Source organism: Pleuronectes platessa, chromosome 12 (assembly GCF_947347685.1).
Source record: "Pleuronectes platessa chromosome 12, fPlePla1.1, whole genome shotgun sequence".
Lineage (NCBI taxonomy): Eukaryota > Metazoa > Chordata > Actinopteri > Pleuronectiformes > Pleuronectidae > Pleuronectes > Pleuronectes platessa.
The window spans coordinates 19,563,309-19,586,560 of NC_070637.1; the positions used below are offsets into that span (position 1 = coordinate 19,563,309).

Genomic DNA, 23,252 nt, shown 5'->3' on the forward strand with positions numbered 1-23,252 from the left:
TCATGAATGGAACGCCTTCACTGCCCCCCTTGTTGTCACGGTAAAAGATGAGTGTTAAAGTAACATTCAAGAACAAAACCCACATATTTAAATGGGTTCATTTATTAATTTATTCAGTTGATTTAATATAATGTAGCTTAAAGGAACAGTGAGATATTTGGGGAAATACCTTTATTTGCTTTGTTGAAGTCGATATTCATCAATATCAATTTAGCTAGAACTGGCTGGAACCAGAACATCCTGGAGTTTCAATAGGAGGCTTGACTAAGAAATAGGAGAGGAGGCCTTTATAACTCTAATAACTAATAATATTCATAACATTCTAATGCCTTACCTTAGCAAACAGAATATTACTGAGTTTTAAATTATGCTGGGTTTTGATGCCCATGTGGACAGAGCAAGGTTTGGTATATCCCATTGTTTTTGGTCTTTACACTAAGCTGAGCTAAGGTGCTGCTGCCTCTAGCTTCATCTTTAGTGTAAGAGTGGCATCAATCCTCTCGTCCATCTCATGGCAACACTGTGAATAAGTGTATTTTCAAAAATATGAACTAATTGTGTTCAGAAACAAAGAATCATAATTTTACCCTCCCAAGAAAACTGCTATTTCTAAAATAAGTTGGCTTAAAATGTTCTCTACTTTTAGCTAAAAGAGAAACTAGATTCTCAGTAGTAGTAGTAGAGTGCAAACCTTCACCACGGCCCAACTGTCCCCTTTAAATTAAATCAAGCTGCACCAAATGTCACCAGGCTCCATTAATTAAAATCTGTCTTTCACTATGTTAAATAAAGTGAAAATAAAATCCCTGGAGCCAAATTGTAATGAGTTCTCTTCTGGCCTGCGTCCCGTCCTTCCATTTAGTTTTGAGGGAAATCAGTTCAGTCGTTTCTTTGCATAATCCTGCTGAAAATGAACAAACCGGCCGACAAACACACCAAAGGCTGATCCTCTTTGTCGGAGGGAATAAATGAAAGCAATACACACACACACACACTGAAAAGTGAAGTGAGAATCCACTAAGAGCTGCTGGTAATCAAACAGTGGGAACTGTGTGGTTCTCTGTGAGATTTGAGTCATTTTGCACGAGAAAGGCAGAAAGGAGGTAGACAGACACAATGAGCCAGACGGATCAGCCACTGGGAGCATATTGTGCACTGGACACGAGCCAGGTACTGTGAGGCAGCAAGTCGCAGCTCGATGTTACACCTTTCCTGCAGAGACAAGCTGCCCATGGGAACAATATGTGACGCCCAGCGAGGACTCTGCTGGTCTTCAAGAGGTGAGGGCGCCAGGATGCTGGATAAATACACGTTTGGTTGGTGACTAAAAACCATTTGCTCCAGTTCTCTGCAATTCAGCCGTCCTTCATTCTGTCTGTCTGTCACAATAGCACATGAAATTAAAATTAGTCATGCAGGGCGCTAAGAATGATGGGCAGCTGTGCCAGGCACTTAATCGCTGAAAATGAAAAGAGGAGAGATTCAGATTTTTTGTTTTTTTAAAAGCTTTTATCCAGAACTATTATACTTCAAGCATATGGGTGAAAATGTGTATTTGTTACCATGGAAACTCAAGAGATTCAAACTGTTTTCTGATCAAGATAAAGAAGTTGATTTTCAGGTCCTGGCAGCAGACACCATGATGAATGTTTTCTCAACATCCTTCCATCACATTCTCCCTGGACTCTTCAGGTTAACACACACCAGAATATTTACATTGTATTATTCAGTGTTCAGGTTGTTGTGTAAACAAGAAGACGATCTGTTGAGCGAGGAGAATGTGAGTGAGTGACAGGCTGCCACAGAACATAGTTCATCTGCACCACCTGTTTCTGTGTTTGATAAGAGTCTAGATAGAGAGCGAGAGTGATAGAGATGAGAGACAGAGAGAGTTAGAGTGACAGAGAGGAGACAGTGAGAGAGAATGAGAGAGATGGAGAGGAGAGAGACAAAGAGAGAGAGAGAGAGGACAGTAAGAGAGCGAGAGAGAGACCTGTGTACGACGCCTGGAGCAGTTAAAAAAAGATGACTACAATGAAAACTCCTTCCTCACCTCACGCAAAGGTGTACGTTTTGTATTTTGTGGACACACACACACACACACACACACACAAACTTAATTAATTGACCTTACAACTCAAAATTTATTGAATCCCATAAAAATCCATCAGTATCATTTGTACATTTTATATGTTGCTGAGTAACCTTGTCCTTTATGAGTGGCAACACTGCCCCCTTGAGACATTTAATGAAACTGCAAAGCAGAGCACAGCCACAGTGATTCAACAGGAAATCATCACATTAAAGTGACAGGTCGTCTGTTTATCTTTTAAATACATTGGTCTCATTCTCTTATTTGCTGCAATGCTCATTTAAAATAAGACTCTCATGGTTTGAAGTACACAGGCCCAGCTGAGCGACACGGAGCAGAGAGGTCGTGACATCGACCTCAATCCAACAGATGAGTTGAACATCTGAACCCTTCACCCAGTTCCATCCTGATTTTCATCTTGTGCACTACAGCATGTATGGTCCCTGTCAGTCACAGCAGATTCATTCTGATGGATTAAGCAGATCCAAGCTGTGCGGATTAGGTCTCATGTTTGCATGCGTTGTGTTGCATCAACTCGGCACGGCACCGTGTTGCTCCTCAACCTGCAGAGTGTGTTTGTTCTCATTGTGGTCGACTGTGAGGCTTTGAAACTGAGATGTGGTGTGAAAACAAAAAAAAACGTTTACCTGACTCCATTTTTATAGTTTTAACATTGTCAGGTAAAGTATCTCTGTGTCTGTCAAGGTCCCTTAAGATCCAGGTTTATGACAAATATTGCAAAGAGAGAACCAGTCTTATTTCTCCTGAACAAACCTTCAGGGCAGATCTCTTCCGATGGACTGGGAGTTTATTTGTTAAACTTCTACTAAGGCAATATTTTCTCTTCATTGAGGAAAAACCTCCCACAGAAACATTTAAAGTTTTTCCTATGGAGTGAGTCAGTGCTGTGATAAAACTTTCTTTTACAATGTCCGACAACCTTGTTTGCCTACTGAAGAGGGGGAGACCACACCTAACACATTCACCCCCCCCCCCCCATAGGTTCACAACAAGGTGGACTAATCTTTCATGTTTTACAATTCGTTCTGTTTAGTTGTATAAGATAAAACTTTGTCAGCTGTATTTTTTGGCGTTAATATTTAAAATGTTCTGATTTTATAACACCTCATTAAAATTGCTGGCGGCAGCAGAGGAATCTGTGTTCTGTGCTTTGGTTTTTACTATTTTTAGCCACTTGCAGAATATTCTGGAGATGGAAAAGTTGGTGCAGTGAAATCCAGGATTCCTGAGAGCTGACAGATATCATCTTCCTTCCAGACCGCGGAGAAGGAAACGAGGATGATTGACGCTCATGTCTTTATATTCTGTGAGCTGCAGAAAACATATTTATAAAACAATTTGTACAATAAGAGCCAAACAGACATTTTGTTTGCATACATTTATTACCTTAATATCATTTGAATGTTTGAACAAACATCTCCTTTTTGCCTGCTTGACAGTTTCTCCTGTTTATGTCTGCACTACAACACAGTCAGAATAACAACAACAGTGAACAGAGCTTTGGCCACATGGCAATGTTTACACACAAATTCTTCTCCTCTGGAACCTTTGTGCAGAATTGTACCTTTTTCTCACACACACAAAAACAAAAAGGTTGTACAAGATGAAAAAAGTTGTACAAACGTTATGCGATACATCGTTTCCTCTAGTGGTTTACATTTATTATAAATGTACCATTTGATTGCAGTTCAGAAGACTCCTTCGAATAAATCCCTTTGGGAACAACACTGTGACTAAACACAACAAATCAAAAAGACATAATTGTGAAACTATCCTATCGAGGGCAAAGAATTGACAAGCTAGGCAGTAAACTTTTTTTGACTTAATGAGTCCCTTCACTGATCCGTGATAATTCTGCAATAACATGCGTCGATATTTGTTTTATTTTGAAACAACATTCACTTGATAAGACAAGAACCTCCACTGCCCCCCCCGAGCAAACGCATCCGAACGAGGCGAAGGATGAAAACAAATGTCTGCTAGGCAGGAACACGAGTCACAGCACCGGGAGAACCAGTGCTCAACAATTTAAATCTAGTACCATGATGAGTGGTGGGGGGGGGCGGCGAACCAGCCCCAGGTTTTCCTCTCAGGATAAAGACCCCCCCGCCCCAATATTATTTTATCCACACTTATATTTTGGCTTTTTCTTTTTGCCTCTGTAGGGCATTCAACAGCAAAGAGGCGGACAGGACGTGAGACACGGGGTGAGAGAGAGGTGTGTGTGTGTGTGTTTGGGGGGGGGGGGGGGGCGTGACATGCAACAAAAGGCGAAAAACGAGACAATGATCTGGTTGGCGTCAGCAAACCGTGTCAGAGTGTTATTCAGAGCAGTGTTATTATCGTGACATCCACTGAGAACGGCTCTTATCAGATGGGAGGGAGGATGGAAAGTGGTTTAAAGTGATAAACATGATAAACAACAAATTAAAGGAATCGCTGCAAATTAAAAAAGAGGCGACTGGCTTATCTCCGGGATGATATGAGGAACGTTCCGTCAGATTTGTCTACGTCAATGTTGGAATTCTCAGAAGTGTCCTCTACATACTCAATAGATTCCAAACACTGTATTCTCTTTTAAACCAAGATAAGAAATTCTTCAGTCTGAGCTTTTTTATATTTAATCCACTACAAATAAACATCTTTTCCAGAAACAAAAAAGAAAAACAAGCTACAAAAAGAGACTTCATTGCACTTGATACGAAATGCTCCGGACCTTGGAAGACTATTCGGCTTTTAGGCCAAATCCTCAGACAAATCTGAAGAGCATCACACACACGCAAGAAAAGAAAAAAACACTCTGGAGTGATCCCAAGTTAATGAACTGTTCAAAAAAAGGATGTTTCCCTTTTCAAAACAAAATATAGGATCGTAGAACAAACACAAGCTTTAATGATAAATGCTGCTGCATGCATAATCCTGCGACTTCATTAAACGACGCTTAACCTGGTCTCTCTGGATATTTGATTGCGAGGCCGATACCAGAAAAATTCCAGACTTCTATTTGTTTTCATCTTAAATCCCACGGCCCTTTCCACGACTCGGTTCTTCTTCTTCACTCGTGTCTCGCCGTAGCGCTCACATGCAACGCACTCAGCTGTGAACATACTGGCTCTTTGTGTGATGCACCTCCTATCTGGAGAGCAAGGTCAGACCGACAATATTAGTGTTTCTCAACGAAATATCTCCCTGCTGAAGAACTAGCTATGTACATTGGCACTTTTTCTGGCACCTCCCACCACAAAGGCCCGGCTGGCTCGGCGATGAGGCCGCTCCTCGCTCTGGACAGGACAGCCAGTGAACAGAAAGACAGAAAAAAAAACGGTTCTAGGGAGGCGACTCCTCTTCCTCATATATGGAGGAGATACGCATTGAGATTTTACTCACACAGAGGAGGCCGACAGACGCTGACAAATAACACATCAGACAAAAGGCCGTGCACTATACACAAACAGGGGGCAAACCACAGAGAACAGACTGTAGACAGAATCAGAGCGAGGCCTATAGAGCTCAGGCCAAACTGCCTCACGCCTCTGCTGCTGTCGGATGGCACAGCCACGCCACGGCTCCACAGATTGAAAGGGGCAGAAACGAAAAAGGAAGTAAAAGATACCAATAATCTAAATCACAAGAAAAAAACAAATCATAGAAACTCAATCATGAACGTATAAAAAAATACATATGTAAACTGATTACCGTTAAACATCCCACCCATTCCCCTAAAAGAGTAATAAAAACTAAAACTAAAATCATAATGTATAGTGAGTACAAAATATGTTTTTTCTTTTTTTTTTTAGTTTTTATCTAGAAATACAAAGACAGACAAACAGACTGTGGTTGGACACGAACACTGACCTTGGAGGAATGTCCACCAATTAAAACACTTAAGGCAGCCAAAGGTCAAAGGCCACAATGATCCTCTTCTTTGGTAGATGTGTTGATGAAGTCGCCACGTCGGCGACTCTGCACTTCATTTGGTGGCGCCCTAATCTCTCTGGCTAAGTGCTTACATTTCGTTTGGTACAAAATGCATCTGTGCTTTTTAGTCAATAATAAAACAAAAAAAAAGAATGCATAGTTTTCATTGCTTCAGTCTAAGGAATTAAGGCTCTTACAGGCAAAAGTCTAGTATTGTTAAAGTGCATGTCACTGATACGACAGCATAATACAAATGCAGGTAGTATCAATGTGTAAAATGATTGTACTAATCATTCCGCCTGTTCCCTTGAACAACAAAGTGGACAGAAATACTGGACAGTACCTTTCCTTCAGAATCAGAACATGCTTCATATATAAATGCTCCAAATAGACTGAACGTCTCCATCAGGAGTAAACACTGAACCAGAGGTGTCTGAGAAATCCCTTTTTTTTTTCTTGTTGGCACTTCAGGTAAAACTATGGCTTTTTTAATATACATATATATGTATGTATGTATATACACACACACACACAAATGTATTTATTTATACTATATGGTAACAGTCTTACTTCAGCTGAAAGAAGGGACACAGCCGCTGAACCCTGGGCTGCTGAGGCTGGAGGCTGATCTCCATGGTGGACGGTTCTGAGATGGGCTGGACGTCCGCAGGCGACTACCACCGCCCACTGACGCTGGCCATGTCTGCGTGGAACTGGCGCGAGAGGCGGCCGCTCGCCCCCCCCTCCAGGAAGGAGGACCTGATGGGCGGCTCGAATAACTTCCTCCGGTTCTTGTTTAGTTCTGTGGAAAGAAAAACACTGTTTTTTTAATGAGAATGACGTCACTTGGGCAGCCATTGTAAATCAAAGTAAAGAAAAGAAAAAAAATAATGTACATGTTTATGTTTCATCTCCTTTGAACGTCTGTGACATAAAAATGTGATTTAAATCATTACAGGTTTGCTCAGAACAACAAAAAGCTCTTTGTGTCCATCTGGTTTTATAAATTAGCCTTCATAAAAATGTCAGGGGCGCACCATGGCATCTCGGGGCTGTTCATATGATAGCCACGTCCCGCGGCTGCCAGTACAAACCTCCAGATAGATTTCTGGAGACAGGCGGCTCACTCCTGCAGCTCTTTTTACTGGCAAACCTGCAGGAAGTTGAAACCTGGATTGCCTCGCCTGGCTCTCGATCTCTTTATAAAGAGGTAGAAAAACAAGAGACGTGTATGCTCCTCTTCTGGAGCCGCTGAGTTGTGTCAGCAGAGATGAAAGCTGACCTGCACTTGGCCGAGGCGTCCGGCGGCCAAACAATTTCAGCCTTGGATCCCTCTGCTTCCTTATTAATCAGAGCACTGGCCTCTACAGTTTCCCCTTGTTGCTCGCTCAGTCCAGCCTGGCTCAGGTCTGAACCATTGATCCCAACACGGGCACGATTGACTTCGAAGGCTAACAACTACGGCAATTACCACGTCCAGCATATGACATCAGTAATGAAGTGAGACACCCACAAGAGTGAACTGAGACCCGGTGCAGCAGCAGGACACATCAGCATTCAGGAGACAGCTGGAGCCGCTGGACAAACACCAATACACTCATGTGAGAGGAATGTGCCTTCATGCCATTTGTTCCTGCTGGTGAGAATTACTGCAGCATGTTTCCTCATGTGTTTACGAGATGAATTAGTCGGAGCAGCACTCTTTTGAACTTCCGACACTAATCAGGGCCACATATACTATAGGTCTCACATCCAGAGGTCGGCGGAGGAGATGAACACATTTTAGTCTCGTGGACGTGCAGCCGGGCTCAACTCACAAAGCAGCGACAAAATAGGAAAGACTAATGAAACACAAAAAGCAATTTGTGTGAACTGGCAGCACACAGCCCCCCAGTTGGCATCAGCGATAACAGGCAGAGGAAATGACTAATGTGGTTGTGTGAAGGCATCTCTGCACCATCATCCATCCTCATGCTAATGTTTCTTTGTGTCAGTTCCGGCCTCGCTGGGCAGACGACAGCAGAGAGAGACAGAGGACATGAAAAATGAGGTGTGATGAACTCATGCTCTTCTTCTTTTGTACCCGAGATGGCGAGCAGCATTTTCCTGCGGGCGCCGAAGGTGGTGATGCCGAGTTCCTTCAGGTCCTGGTCCGTCAGAGTCAGGAATGTCTGGAGGTCAATCTGGAGGCAGCAGAAAGTCCATTTAATACGACTACTGCCACAATAATACACGTTCCAATCAAACAAACTCTGTACGATTCGTCCTCTGGGGACCGGACATGTTTGTACAAAATGTCAAGTTGACGGATTCAAATGGTTATTGGGATATTTGGCCCCATAAAGGAGGTTTCACCCCTTTCCAATTTTGTGTTTGTCAGCAGGATTACACAAAAAGTAATTTGAAACTTACAGAAAATTGGAGGAGGGATGAAACATGGGCCAAGAAAGAAGCAGTAAAAAAAAATTCAGATTTGAGTTTCTGAAATATAGTGCAGATCTGAATAAGACTCCAGATCTAGCAGACTTGTATGTGAATTCTGAATTGAATGATGGAACGGAAACTGTTGAGTGCCATTCTAGTTTGGTGGTGGACCAACTGACCAGCAGACCCATCCATTGAGCCAACATTTTGAAAAAAGGCTTGTGTCCATCATTTAATACAAATGTAACAGCAGAAAAAGATGGTTCACACTCTACACTACCTCTTGCTGCTGGAAGACGTCCGTGTACTTCCCCAGGCCGAGCTTGCTGAACAGCTCGGGCAGGTCGGAGCCTTTGAGAGACGAGCTCAGGCTGCAGCCGTTGCTGCCGGGGACCGAGGGGATGCAGTCCATGTAGCTGCTGCTGCTGCTGAGGAAATGCTCTGCAGCTGTCCACACCAGGATTAAGACCAAAATGGAAGGAAAAAACAAAAACAATTTTGAAGGAAGCAAAGATGATTACACACTTGTCAGATACCAAAGATGTAGAGTATCAGTAAACAAATGACAGTGATAAAGTGAGATGACAACATTTAACGTGCTGCTACATCAGTGACGATCTGAGGACGTGCCGAGTGGAGGAGCCGGGGATCGAACCACAGACTCAGTGGACGACCTGCTTTACCTCCTGAACCATAAATGTAATAACCTCTTGTTAAAAGTTGCTCTGCTAAAGCTGCACTGCAGAGAAATGATCAGTGCTTTTTTTCCTTGTAACAAAGATGCTGTAAAAACATTTGCTCCACTGACCAGATTTGTTCTGCTTCCTCTTGGGGCTGCCGATGGCGGTGGGGAACTCTGGGTGACCCGGCAGACCGTTACCGTTTCTGTCTCGCCAGTTTTCCGACTCGCTGCCGTTCCCCACAAGCTCCCGGCTGCCGGATCGCGACAAGGACAGCGGGGACCCCTGAGCAAGGCATCGCAAACATTAATAAGTACATTTCATCGATGTTATCTTTCACAAACATGTACACAATGACAATAATTAAACTTGAGTCATAAAAACTGAGGGGTTGGAAGTCTGACCTCGAATGTGGTGCTCATGCTCGGCTTGTAGGGCACGTGATTGGCTCTCCGCAGCTCCTTGATGGTTTCAGCTGGCATCGACTTAGAGAAGCCCAGACCGCTCCAGGTGTTAGTCGGGGTCCGCACCTCAGTCACCACAGGCTTCTTTAACATGGCTGCATGGATACAGACATAAAGTGATGGACACATAAACCAACAGAGAGATGATAATAATTCTAGTAAAACATTTTAAATCAACCCCAAAAGAAACAGATTTGGTTTTTTAATTAGTTGAATGTTCTTGAGTGAAATTCATTTTGTGGTAATTTATGCACATTTAAGAATAATTCACTGTGTTAGTATTTTAGAAATCATTACTACAATTTCAGATACTTTATTTATTTGAACAACGTAGAGATATTTTTTCAAGTTATGGTCTCATGACACAAACTCACCTTTGGTTGCCAACAGCTTCTTCTGTTCATAGTCAAAGGCCTGAAAAGTCAGCAAACAGAGTTTTATTCCTTTATTCCTCAAAAACTGTGCATGATGTGTGTGTGTGTGTGTGTGTTGGGTGCATGAGTGCATGTGTACCTGCATGTTGGCGAAGGCCGCCTGTGGGGACAGCCGGTGTCTCTCCCTCTCGTTCAGCTGCGCCGCCCTCTCGGCCGCCCGCTCGCTGCCCGGCGCCCTCTTGTCCGCTACAGGACTGTCTGACGAGCTGGACTCGGCGTCGGAGAGGAGACAGTCCGAGCTGTCGGGATGAGACGAAAACAACGGTATCGTGTGAGCGCAGGAAAAGTCACAGAGCCTCCAGATGTTGTTTTCCTCCGAACTCATCTTCTCCTCACACCATCTCTGAGGCTCTTAATGTTTCCAGCTCACTGGGTTCCACTGCACACAAGCTACAGCTGGTGACTCTAAAGCCTACTTCAGTTCTATAAGACTTTCAAAGTTGTCAGATGGCTGTGCAGGTCACACTTCATGACTTGCTGTTTTGGGATTGGAAGCATTGCGGTCGTGGGTCACACACGTCACCAGGTTCCACCAGGAGAAACCGCCCACCAGTATGTCAGGTCTCCAAACTACGCACATTGCTGTCGCAGATCTGTCTCGATGTTTAGTTAGAAACTTGGACTGAGGAGACGAGGTGTCAGCGAGCATTCACACAGTGAGATTAGCAACTGATGATCAGACGCCGACTTGGCTCCGATTGGAAGCTTATGTTCCATAATTTGTTGGCAAGTGAGTTGGGTTAAAAATCGTTCAGCCCACGCAGCAGCCAATAAACCCATAATGTCCACGTGGGACAAAATGTCCATTTGGATACCTTTTCAGTTTTATCTAATGAATTCATTTTTCAATGTACAATTTACAGGCACAAAGAAACAAAGTGTGATTGTACTGGATGTATTTCCATCCCTGTGTTTATCCTCACTACATCCATGTCTAAAGGGATTAATAGAATACTGCCAGACATTCTATTCCCAGAGGGGATGATAAACAGTCACGAGCTGTAAACCATCTCTCCATTCAAACGTACTGTAGATGGGAGTTCTTGGTGCCCTGCAGCAGCTCCAGCGCCTGCCGCTTCCCTGACGACGTCTTGCACGAGGCCAGCATCTGTTTCAGCTCGTTCCCATTGGCTGAGTGCGAGGGGCTCCGGGGCATGCCCACCTCCACGAACGTGTCAGAGCCTGAAGCCAAAAGAAAAGACAAGCGCATTCTGATTATCCCTTCTTTAAAATTGTCTTTCCAGTTAAAATCGACATCTACATTTCAACCGCGTGAAAACACAGAAACAGACTTTACAGCTGGCTCCTGTCCTCAGAAAATACACTAAACGCATATCTGACACGCTTATTGCTTTATCTAAATTCCAATTGGTGCCAGTGTGTTCTCAGCTGGGTCACTGGGCGTAAAGTAAAGAGTGTGTGCGGCCTGGTGGGCATCAGTCCACTATGTGTGCATGCATTAAAGTGAGACCAGTCTCAGCTTGATCCTGGATTAATTAAAAGCACAGCAGCTCTGTACTTACAGTGGTTTTCATCTGCTTCTCTACTTTCAGCCTGACAGGAACCTGCTTTGTTTAACAGGACGTGCCATGTGTGTGTGTGTGTGTGTGTGTGTGCATGCATTTGTATAATCAAGAAAGCCTGAATGTGCATGGTGTACCGTACAACATAAAATAATATGATGTCAGTCAATCTAATGAAGCTCTCTGGGGTTTAATGTTTGAACTATTCCACAGCGTTCCCTCACTCCGCGACGCAGAGTCGGCTCGAGACCGGGCGAGCCAGTCCAAACAAATTCCGGGGACACAGAAGGAGGCAGGGAGAGGAAACCTCACCAGGACCCACTGCAGTCGGGGGAGGACCGGCTCAGAAAACAGTGGGGGAAAACGAGACGCGTGAGAGTGAAGGTTTGAGGGGAAAAACCGCGAGTGTGAGACACAGAGGAAATGAGGGCCTTTCTGAACCACTAGGAGACCAGCAGTTAATCTGTCTCCGTTCCAATACAGTAAAAGCAGTCGGAGGCAGTGTGAGGTTAAGAGGACAGTGCAGACAAATAGAAATAAGTTCATTCGAGGCGTTTTCCTCAAAGTGGGTTTAAGGGGTTGCATAAATCTCGAGTGGAAAAGTTTAAATTGAACATTTATGTTAAGTCGGTAAAGGCCAAGGTGAAGCCGAGTCAAAAATGTTAACAGCCTCGAAAATTGTGTCTCCAGTGTTAGAATAACACATAAATCTGAAAGCTCTCTAGTGACTCACAAGAGGGCGAGATTCCTGCTTTAAGGAGACTCAAACAATTGACTTCTTAGCCTTGTAGAAATTATGGTTCACGATGGATTCCTTAATATTTAATCCCCAATGAAAGTTTCTTAAAATAAAGATTCAACCGCAATAATAATAAATAGTTAAATGCACTGGTTGTGTCCCACATTCCACACATGGCACGAGCACCTTCTTTACAACAGTAAGATATCTAAAAATATTTATGTGAGGAAATTCTAGAGAACATATTACACCTGTGGATTAGTCCAATATGTTACTACAAGTCTAACTCTAGTGGAATAAGTTGTACTTTATGATACATTTATTAAATATCTTCAATTTTGTATTTCCTTTTAAAATAAAATATTATTTCAGGGAATTGCATTTGTTATCTGTACTAAAAGCAATAAAGAATATATGTATACACACAGAGAGCATCTCTGGTTAAGTCAGGACAGTACAGGTGACGGGCATGTGGGAGCTCTGCTCACCTCATAACTTACAACGTTTCACAGGATAAGCTCATGTTTTTGGGATTGAAGGTGATTAGCACATGAGCTTGGGAGTACAGGTGTTTTCACTAACCTTTATGTTCTGTGGAGCTGAATATACTGTGTGAAGATATTCAAAACAGATGCGGACATGATTTTATCCAGACAACATTAAATGTCTGCGTAGACACATGTTCGTAGACACATGTTCTTCAGCGTGTGCAACCGGCACAGACATAAATCTGAATTCGAGCCCTTGAAACATGAGCGGATGGATCATGCACAAAACCAGAATCTGCCTCTTTGTGAAAAGACAATAACAGAACCTTTTTTTATTTTTCTGAAATGCCCTCATACATTTTTTTTTTTAAACTTTCATAGAATGATGCAAGATTTTTTGCAGCTAAATCCGGCCTCTGGAAAATTCATGCGAAAAACCGCATCTAGTGGTCACAAGGACAGATTTCATAGAGTGCAGGCCGGGCTGGCCGAGTTTACTCAAGAGGGATACCTTCATCCGGGCTCGACTTGCTCGACAGCGGCTCAGACGGGTTGTGTCCGCCGGCCTCTTGGACCGAATCACATGGAGCTGGATTCAAAACCGTTTCTGCAAGTGACGCAGACGCCATCCTCCCATAGACTGAGCCAGGATGCTAAACAAAACAAAATACAACATTTAAACATACAAAACAGATGAACGTGTGTCAACGTGTAAAATGTAAAACCTTGTTAAGACCATAATGAATGAAATTTAAGTCCTTTCTCAAGATGCACACTGCCAAACCCCAAAGAACTAATTTGAAAAGCAAATTAAAGAGGTGTTAAATGAAAACCAAAAATGGTAAAAACCTACAAAAATATATTTAGGATCCAGTACGCAATATTTTAAACACATTTTAGATTTTAGATTATACTTTAGACTTGTTTTAGACTTTATAAAACCTGAGCAGAATCCCAGAATGAACTAAAGGTAACTGCAGCATGTGCCGACCTTGACGTGTCCATTGAGAGAGCAGGAGCCCTTGCTGCAGTCGGGGACCCCGTTGGGCTGCTTGTCGATGGGGGCCAGGCCCGGAGGAGGGGAGGGCGTGCTGTGTGTGTAGCCCTGCACGCTGGACAGCAGGATGCTGTTCAGGGTGGCCTGGGCGGCCTGGTGCAGCATCAGCTGAGACGAGAAGCCTGGAACCAAAGAACGTAGATCAGATTTGATGAAGTCGTTAAGGGAAACACAAGGTCTGTCGGCTCCTGTGTGTTCAAACATCTAGATACTTTACAATAGTAGTTACAGGAAAAGTCCAGCAAATGAGCTATAAAGCTCAACCACAAGTTGTGTGTTTGTTGTTTTTTTATGATGGACAATATAATGTCTCTACAAAATCACACTGGTAAAAAATAACCCCTCTAATTTGAAATGCACTTGAAATGAAAGGGTGCCAACAAAACCACACACCAGGGCGACTAAGTGACAGAAATACTGCAGACGGACCTTGGGTGCTGGTGAGTGAACTGGGCCACAGGGAGGGGGGGGTGGGGGTGCTGGGGCTGGGGCTCTGCAGAGGGCTCATGGAGGAGTTTAGGCTGTTGAGGAGGGCGTTCGGTGCCGCCGAGTTGGCGAGGGAGTGAGCCGCCGCTGCACCCAGGAAACCTGAGGAGGAGAGAACAGGAGCTGAATGGATGAGCGGTGGTCCTGTCGAGAGCCCGGAGCCATTTTTCAAGCTAATCACACGTTACCCCGAGGCCCTCAGAAAATAATCTTCGGCTATTAAACTGGAATTCCCTCAAACTGCCATCAACCAGACAGCGAATGACGGGAAGGATTTCTTACATTTCTACAAGGTCATGGATGCAAAAGTACACATCTCGTGCGTCCGTATACCAGACAAAACCATGTTATTGAGAGCACCAACAATGTGGTGCCTGGTGTCTTTACCCAAACACAGTGTATGAAAACAGAAAGAAGCAGGTCTGTGGCTTTAACAAGGGGCTAGTTTGGCTCCAGGAATAATGCCATGGATTCTGCTGGCACACGGGCCTGTAATCTGAGGAAGAGAAGCATGTAGCAATTACTAAAGGCCAGGATGTGGCCGTCCACAGCTTCACCCCCAGGCCCCTGGGTTTAAACTAGACAGCAAGAACCCAATTCTACTGTACTGGGACTTCAAGGCACATTGTTCTTCTTTTAGCTTTTTTTTTATTTGATTGTCCAATCTGATGGTGAGGACATCAAACAAAACCATCAAAACCATTAACTTCATACATTCTCATTAGAAACAAACTATTCTGCAAAGATCGATGTGCTACACCAAAAATCAATAAATTGTCAACACAAGTCAAAATAAGGGCACACACACTTACAAATATCTGTCCTCTAAACGTGCCTGTTTTTTTAAATCGAGATTCATTAACTATGTTCAGAGAAATTACTTAAAAAAATTCAGTGTTAAAGGATATTAATTATTCCAGGATCCGTGCAATGACTCAGATCTGAACCAAGATTCAATTTTTTCTTTCTTGACCCATACCACATTCTTCCATCAAGTTTACGTGGAAATCTGTCCAGTACTTATTGTGTTAATCCTGTTTACTAACAGACTAACAAACAAACGTGGACGCAAACATGAACTCCTTGGCAGACGTAAACAAATCATGGTTATTATCTAATGATCATAAACATCCTCCTCTTTTTGAAGTTGCAAATGTATGAGTAATATAAATTTAGATTTGTTTTGGAAGGACTTTGAAATATGCTGCATTTATTTAACTTAAGCAGATCTGTGATGGATCCATCGCCAGCAGCACTTGTAGCAAAAAATAATTTTAATCTACCATCTCATTTCCTTTGATACATTACTCACGTCCTCATTTCCATGAGGCATCCGAGGCCCAAATAACTGCATCATATTTAGGCAAAGAGCAGATAATCAGGGCTAAATATCCATTATAATGCTAAACTTACTAATTCCAGTTAAAAGTCGCTCCATGGAAACACTGAACAAATCCCGATGCCTTCCAAGCTGAACTCTGTGCCTTCATGCTGAGGTCAGACAAACAAACTCCTACGCCGTAATAACTCTTCATCATCCTGTGATTCATAAGCTCCTGATTCATTCAAACTAGCGCAACTAAATTTGTGTTGAGGTTATTTTCTGATGGTTGACTGATCAAAGATTTCCACATTTGGAGCTCGCATGAAGGGTTTGTTTTGCGGACAAACATCTCTCATGGTAGAGTGCGTATTGAAACGACAGCATCACGGCTCAATGGATGTGATTTATGTGTATGCAGAAAAAAATATTTGTATCTAGAATCACATTCTTTCAATTATTTGGAAACACGGAGATAGGAGGCTTAAGGGACATCTGGCTCTGAGAGATCTTCTCTCGTACAGACACGACACAGATGTACCAGAGCAATCGTTCATCTGCAAAAGATATTCAAATTTTAATGGATTCCATGCGAGAGACAAAAAAAAAGGTTTTATCTTTATCCTCCATCGTGGAAAAATAAATATAATAGCCTCTTAATAAGTTAGTCAGTGTCGTTACCCAGATTGCTCAGCCCCAGGCCAGCTGAGGCCAGGATGTCCAGGCCGACGGGGCAGATGAGGGACGGGGACGGGCCGCTGCTGCTGGGGTTCAGGGCCACGGAGGGCGAGGAGCACGACACCCCGTTGCTCTCCAGGCCCAGGAGGAATTTCCGGGCTTCGTACATGTTCACCGCGTTCCTCTCCACGCTCTTGACGATCACAGACTGGGAGAGAGGTTGAGGGAACAGGTGATGAGCAATGAAAAACAAATAGAAAAAAGGCAGGTGGAGGAGAGAGTCAGAGGACGGAAGGAGAGGGGCAGAGGAGAAGGAGGCAGGGGAGGAGGGAGGGATAGATAGGGCAGGGAATGCTGGCCCCAGAGATAGGGAGAGAAAGGGAGGATGGGGGGGGGGGGGCACAAACATAAATGGGAGGAAGGAAGAAGGAATTAAAGGCAGTTTAGATGGATAAACATTGAAGCCGTGTGGGAGAGAGAAGGAGACATGGGAGCGAAGTCTGATGGAAAGCGTTTCTCAATCTTCTTCATAAAAGACATATCGAGCTCACTGATATGACTGAAGAGAAGGTCAGATAAGACTATTTGCTCTTATACCACGAAGCACCACATCAACACTCGAGCGGCAAAAACAGTAAAGATTGAAGTGAGAGAAACTGTTTCTTCATTTTCCAGGAACCCTGCCCTTTAGAGTCATCACATAAAAATAGACACGTGTATAAATCAAGCCCGGGCTCTTTGTGCTGTGCCAGAGCTGAGCCGTAGGAAAAATGGATCCCAATCAGGATCGGTGACTCTTACACACATAAACACAAACACACACACACTCTTACACACAAACACACTCCTTTACAGGTCTGCCAAAGCGCCGCGAGCACAGAGGCTGCGGATTGTGTTTGGACGGGCCTTTTTGGATTACTGCTGTCACCTCGTTAAAATGTAAAAGTGAAGGGGTCTTAAGAGGATCTGGGCTGGGTCCGTGTTTACACTGGCACCTCCACACCAGTCCCCACAGGCCTGTCTGGGTCGGGCATGGAGCCCTGGCACAGGGTGGGACGTGGGCACCTCGAGGAGACGGTCAGGACGGGGGCCAAGTGGTGAAACATGATTACAAGTCATGTTATGTTTGGTGGAACAGCCGAGCAGGAGTAACATCGGAGGTTGTCTTTGAATACAGGTGCAGCACATGTTAGTGTGAGCGTGAGAAAATCCTCCTTATGATATATGAAAAATGATGAACATGATTTACTGACGCAGGCTCAGTTTACTGAAACGCCAATTTACGACATGATTTACAAAAAAAAAAACTGTGAAAATCAAGTCGGCCATTTCTTAGTTGGAAGAGCTGAGGCATAATAAGAAGATTTAGTTTTTCTGTCAGTCAGGAGAGACACACACACGGCCGGCTGTGTGCACACTGTGATTCCACCGTCGGGGCAAATCTGCCAAAACTATTCTCAGTGCTGGTGTGGCATGAGTCCTCCTGGTCTAACATTACACTTTTTCCTTTTAAAAGTTTCATCAAGAGGTGATGAAATGTGACATGGCAATCTGTAATTTATTTCAGTGTCACGGTGGGACATCTGATGATGAGTAGTGACTCAACAGAACAGAGGCTCATTTGTTTCATGGTTGTCTTTTTATTTTTTTTAAGCCTGACGCCGTTGGAACAAGTAGGACAGCAGCTCTGTTTTCTCTGTGTGAGGAGTCAGGATGTTTTTCCTTCTAAACTTTAAGGTTTGGTAGAAATTAGACATTTTATTTATCTTGTAAATGGAATGTATTCATGTTGTGTTTTCCAGTATTATCGACAACTCAATGAACTTTAAAGTCCAAGTCACACTCGGCTCTCCTATGTGCAGCCATCTTTTTTCATACACTATGTGCACAGCGATCAGAGGCTATTTGGGATTCAGTATCTTGCACAAGGAAACTTCGGAAAGCAAACTGGTTAGTGGACGACCCTCTCTGCCCCCTGAGCCACAGCCGCCCACTTGTCTTTTCTATAACTCAACATTAACAAATGTAGGTATCAGCTTCAAGAGCAAAATAGAAGGATGAGAAATCAGAATCAGTGGCTTAGTTTTTAGTGTAACATGTATTAGATGCATTTCAACATTTGCATTTTATAGACCCTTTGGCAGAATAACATTGTGAGCTAACATACTCATAATGTTATTGATGGATTGATTAGCGTGCTAGCATTTGCTACTTGCCATAAATCACCCCAAGTACAGTTGAGGCTGAGGAGTACATTTTTGCACGGGAATGAGCTCAAGCTATAAATGCAGTTGTACGTGGTGCGGTTGTTCTAACTATCGAAATGAACAGGAAACTGCAATTTTGAACTAGATGCACAGTCAGGTCATTTTAACAACAGTGTATCCTCAGGGGAACAGGAGCACCTGCACCAAACTACTTGATAGTTCATTCAAAAACCTGGACTTGAACCTCATGTTGGCCCCAGAGGAATCTGAGGGGAACACCAAAGCTATTGGGAACGATCCACTGGGCACCGCAAACCAGTGTGCAATATATTTGAGTCAATATCTCAACATTTAACAGTTCCCTGAAGCTTAGTGGGCGGTGTGAGTGTGCAGGCCTGCTCTCTCACCTTGCTGGGCTGCTTTGGCTTTGGTTTGATACTGATGAAGACGTCCAGCTGCTCCATAAGTGCTGTGATACACTGAGGCTCCACCTCGATGTCCTCTTTGATGTCAAACATTAACACCAGAGGCAAGCAGCCCTGCGGAGCAAACAGAGATCAAATGAATAACAAAAATACTTAGTTTTCTTCGTCAGGAGGAGACGGTGATGCGTCTTTGTTCCTATAATGAGCCGTTCCTCACAAAAGTAGTAAAGTTTTCTTTATAGTTCACCATTGTAGACCTACATGTTTGCCATATACCAATAAATACAAGATTCACTGCTGGATCCATCCCACACTGGGCTCGGGAAATTCCGCCAAGAGCAATCTGTTTTGCATGATCACCACCGCAAGTGCCACAGACGTCTATATTCTGCGCCGAGAGCTGGACAGCGCTCCTATTGTGAGTGGGTGTAATTAGCAGCAGAGTATAGGAGCAGGATGGCTGTGACAGGGCCTGGGATCCGAGCTGTAATCTACAGTGTGGCTGGAAGAGGCCAAATCACACAGTGCCGAGCTGCGGGCAGGACGGCTTTTACTTTCATAGTGACTCCCGGACTCCTCTTTAAAACTTCTATTTCAATGGACTCTCCAGTCCCCCTGCTTTCTGTGCTTCTGCTCCCTCTTCTTTCAGCCCCTCGCTCGTAAATCCGCCGCTTTTCACTCCCACTCAGACAGACAGTGAGAGGATCCCACTTGTGTGTCCTGTTTCCAGAGCAGGAGAGAGTCGTGTTTAGTCACTGCAGCAACTTTGGCATTTGCTAAGTGTCTCCGGGGCCGAATGGGAGACCGCAGACAAAGAGAAGGCAGCTCTGGCAGAATTACTGCCCCACATTACCGATCTCCAAACACGGAGCCAAAGCTGTTTATGGCCGAGATGTCTCATGCACACCAGCTCAGCAGAAGCTCCGAGCCAACAGTAATTAAGCCGCCGTCACTTTTGGACATTTTTGAAACAGATTTCTGATTTTATTCTCTCGTCGCTCAGATAAGAGCAGCCTCAGCGGTCACCGGCAGCCAGACAAGAATGACCACATAACATTTCAGCTGTTAGAAATTTAAATCCGAGGCTGATCCTGCTGCTCCAAAACACTAATGCTAACGTGCTGACCTCTGAGTCACTGGCAGGGATGAGATTCCAGTTCGCCAAAATCTACTGTCAAGCCAAACCATTAACACCAATGAGGGTAATCTTCATACACACGGGATATTAAGAACGCAGGGATTCTGATGCGAATGTGCGTGACCTCCTGACAGGCAGGTATGTGGTAGCCATTAATCACGCAGACCGACCTTGAGGTGGCTACAGATTGTTGATGAACCGACAAGAACATTTTCGGCAGTTTTGAGCAGAGCCAAGAGAATCGAATCAAAGCCCTCGAAGGCATCCGTGGCTGAGGCCCATCTCAAACCCCAGGCATCACTCACACATACCGTGATGACGTCTGTGAAACAATGACATCCCATTACAGCGACCGCACTGCATGTGGAGTCTGTGCATGTGAAGAATATATTGCCGTTGCCACCCTTTAACCACATAGACAATGCTTAGGAGTCTGGAGTTATTGTTCTTAACCAGCAGACGCCAATAAAGCAAAGACAGAGCCACGCACCATGAGGTACTGCCGTGCCAGGCAGACCGACTCGATCGTGCCCTGGATGTAGACGGTGGATTTCTTCTGGGGGCTGTTGGGGTCCGGGAAGTGGATCTGGGCGCCCGTCCTCTGGGTGATGTGCTTGATGTTGCTGCCGTTGCGGCCCTTCATGAAGAGGTGGTGCTGCGGTGCGATGTCCAGGTGGGTGGTGACCGAGATGGTGCTCGCCAGGCTGCCAGCCAGGTGCTCTAACAACAGAGCTGTACCCCTCTGGAGAAACAAGGACCACAGGAGACACATCATTGAAATAACATATAAACAGAAGTTTCCCTGCACTTAATGTGTGATTTACCAAATAATCATAGGCGGCATGTTTCAAGGATAAAGTGAGTTAATGTCTTGACTTCATTATTAACTGATTGTTTGTATGTCCTAAAATATGACTGCAGGGGATCTACACAAAAATAGAAGTGCAGTGTATCTACTTTTTCAATAGATGCAAAATGTGTTTGTCTGTTAGTTAGCATGATTATGCAAAAACTACAGTACACGTTTTACCATGAAACGTAGGGGCAATATGTGTTTGATGGAACTTTATTTTATTTTTATCTGCAGCGTTTCACACTGACTTAATTCCATCTACAGCAGTGGCTGAGGCACATGCACACAAACGCTAGAGTGCAACAGGTTCTGAGTGACAGATACACACACTAAATAGTGACATACAAGATTGTGCGTGAGAGAGAACAGCATTGTCACATTTCTGGGGGGGTTCATTATGAAACTGTGGTGGGACAAATCAAAATATGGTGGGTCTCCACAGTCTGGATAATTAATGGTAAACAAACACTGCGTTGACATGGTGAGATACGGCACTAGCCTTCGTGGTGGTGGTATATATGCTCTCAGACTTCGCTGTTGGTTTTTCATTGTGATCTGTGAATCATTTTAATGATGAAACTGTTTGGTCCGTAACAGCTTCGGAAAAGAGTAAATGTCTTTTGCATTTCCCTGCGGCCTGATGTGATATCTCCAAATTGCTTGAGTTGCTCAACTCACAGTCTAAACCCCCAAGAGCTTCAATTTACCCACAATAAAAACAAAGAAAACCTCACAAGAGCCAGAGAGTGTTTGGTACTTTATGTCAGATAAATAAATTGTTCTGTTAATTGTTTATTTCAGTTAACCTCATTCATTTTTACGATAAATAAACACCTCTTTTCAGCACTAATCCCAACTCTCAGTTTATTTAAGTGTGTAGTGTAATGACACAGTAAAATCTCACTTTTAATCCCCACTGATTTCTATCAAGAATTTCAAACAAAACTATTGAAATCACAAAGTTTTGACAAATTGTTAATTTCTTACAAAAAGCATTACATGTTTAGTGTAGAAGAATATCCATTAACATCAGTGAACAATGAGAGATGTTGAACCATGTGGCCTGTTTCTACAACTTAAACAAGCAACAGTATTTTCTATAACCGATGGAAACTATTATCTTTATAACTGTATTTTCCAGCGTCTGCTGCCCAGTTGAACAATTTAATTCCTCACTGTCTCTGCAAGTCTTCACTTGGCCCAGTAAAGTCACTCATTTCCAGCGCGCTACAGGAATCTACACACTGCGGCCAGCGTAACACAACAAGCCGCGGTGGTTTTGGCAACTTGATGGTGTTCCAAGGGTCTCCCACTACCACACAACATCGCACACATATTCCTCCAGTCCTCCAGGCTTCATCTGGCACGCTTCCCCATCTCGACTGACCCCTTTGGACCCATCACACATTCAGAGGCTGTGCTGAAGCATACACATTTATGCATTTGCAGTACACAGAACACAGGAATGTGCACTACAAGGCACATGGGTCTGCAAATGAAGTTGCTGGCCGACTGACATGAGGCCCAGTAGTGGACGGGATAGTTGGTGAGTAGGATTTCTTGGCAGAGATAATGGGAGGACACTTTGGAACCTTTTACTAGACACAGCTCTGGACAGTCGTATTAAAGAAGTACAGCATGTTCATGAAGCTGCAGGAGTGAAACAGTGAGAAAAGTCAAAAGACCAATTTTCAAACAGAAATGTGACTAAGGGGAGATGTTTGAAACTTGCAGCTCCAGCAGTGGGCCGAGTTAAAAGAGCCGTGCAGACGAGCAGCGTCCGGTTCAGGCTACCGAACATCTCTCAGCACTCTCCTGCCCCCGTGGTGCTGATGGGTAATGAGGCAGTTTATAGGAGAAGAGTGAGGAACACCGACAGTGCTGCTGGGCCTCGACGCGGTGAGGCTCTGGAAACGTTTTCTGGTTCTGTGGCTTGCCGTGTAAGCGGTGGGGGGGGGAGAGGGTGCGAAAGCAAATATTGATCTAATCTAAAATGACTGACAGAGAGAGAGAGAGAGAGAGAGAGAGAGAGAGGTTATTAAAGTAACACTGGCTGGTAAGGATCTCATGATTTGGTTTCTTGCTGAGGAGGTCGATTTGTACCGTTAGTGCTAAGTTAGACGGCTGTAGCTTAAGAGGGTAGAGCGGATCGTCCACCAAATATAAGTTAGCGGTTCGATCCCCTGCTGCTCCGGTCTGCATGCCGAAGTGTCCTCAGGGCAAGACACCGAACCTCAAATTGCCCCGAACGACTGTGCCCACAGCGTTTGAATGACGTGTGAGAGGAAGAATGTGCTGCATATA

General features: G+C 44.1%; 1 protein-coding gene across 1 annotated transcript in view; it reads right to left on the reverse strand.

Annotated features, from left to right (window-relative positions):
* Positions 1-3,476: 3,476 nt before the first annotated feature.
* LOC128453601 (protein bicaudal C homolog 1) overlaps positions 3,477-23,252 on the reverse strand; it is a 59,571-nt gene continuing 39,795 nt past the window's right edge. The window contains exons 8-21 of the mRNA XM_053436583.1: positions 20,586-20,837; positions 18,940-19,071; positions 16,329-16,533; positions 14,270-14,428; positions 13,775-13,962; positions 13,295-13,436; positions 11,062-11,215; positions 10,113-10,272; positions 9,974-10,013; positions 9,540-9,694; positions 9,264-9,420; positions 8,736-8,902; positions 8,115-8,214; positions 3,477-6,833 (exon numbers count right to left, since the gene is read on the reverse strand). Of these exons, the coding sequence (XP_053292558.1) occupies positions 6,706-6,833; positions 8,115-8,214; positions 8,736-8,902; positions 9,264-9,420; positions 9,540-9,694; positions 9,974-10,013; positions 10,113-10,272; positions 11,062-11,215; positions 13,295-13,436; positions 13,775-13,962; positions 14,270-14,428; positions 16,329-16,533; positions 18,940-19,071; positions 20,586-20,837 (2,139 nt within the window). The 3' untranslated portion in view covers positions 3,477-6,705. The remainder of the gene's footprint in view (positions 6,834-8,114; positions 8,215-8,735; positions 8,903-9,263; positions 9,421-9,539; positions 9,695-9,973; positions 10,014-10,112; positions 10,273-11,061; positions 11,216-13,294; positions 13,437-13,774; positions 13,963-14,269; positions 14,429-16,328; positions 16,534-18,939; positions 19,072-20,585; positions 20,838-23,252) is intronic.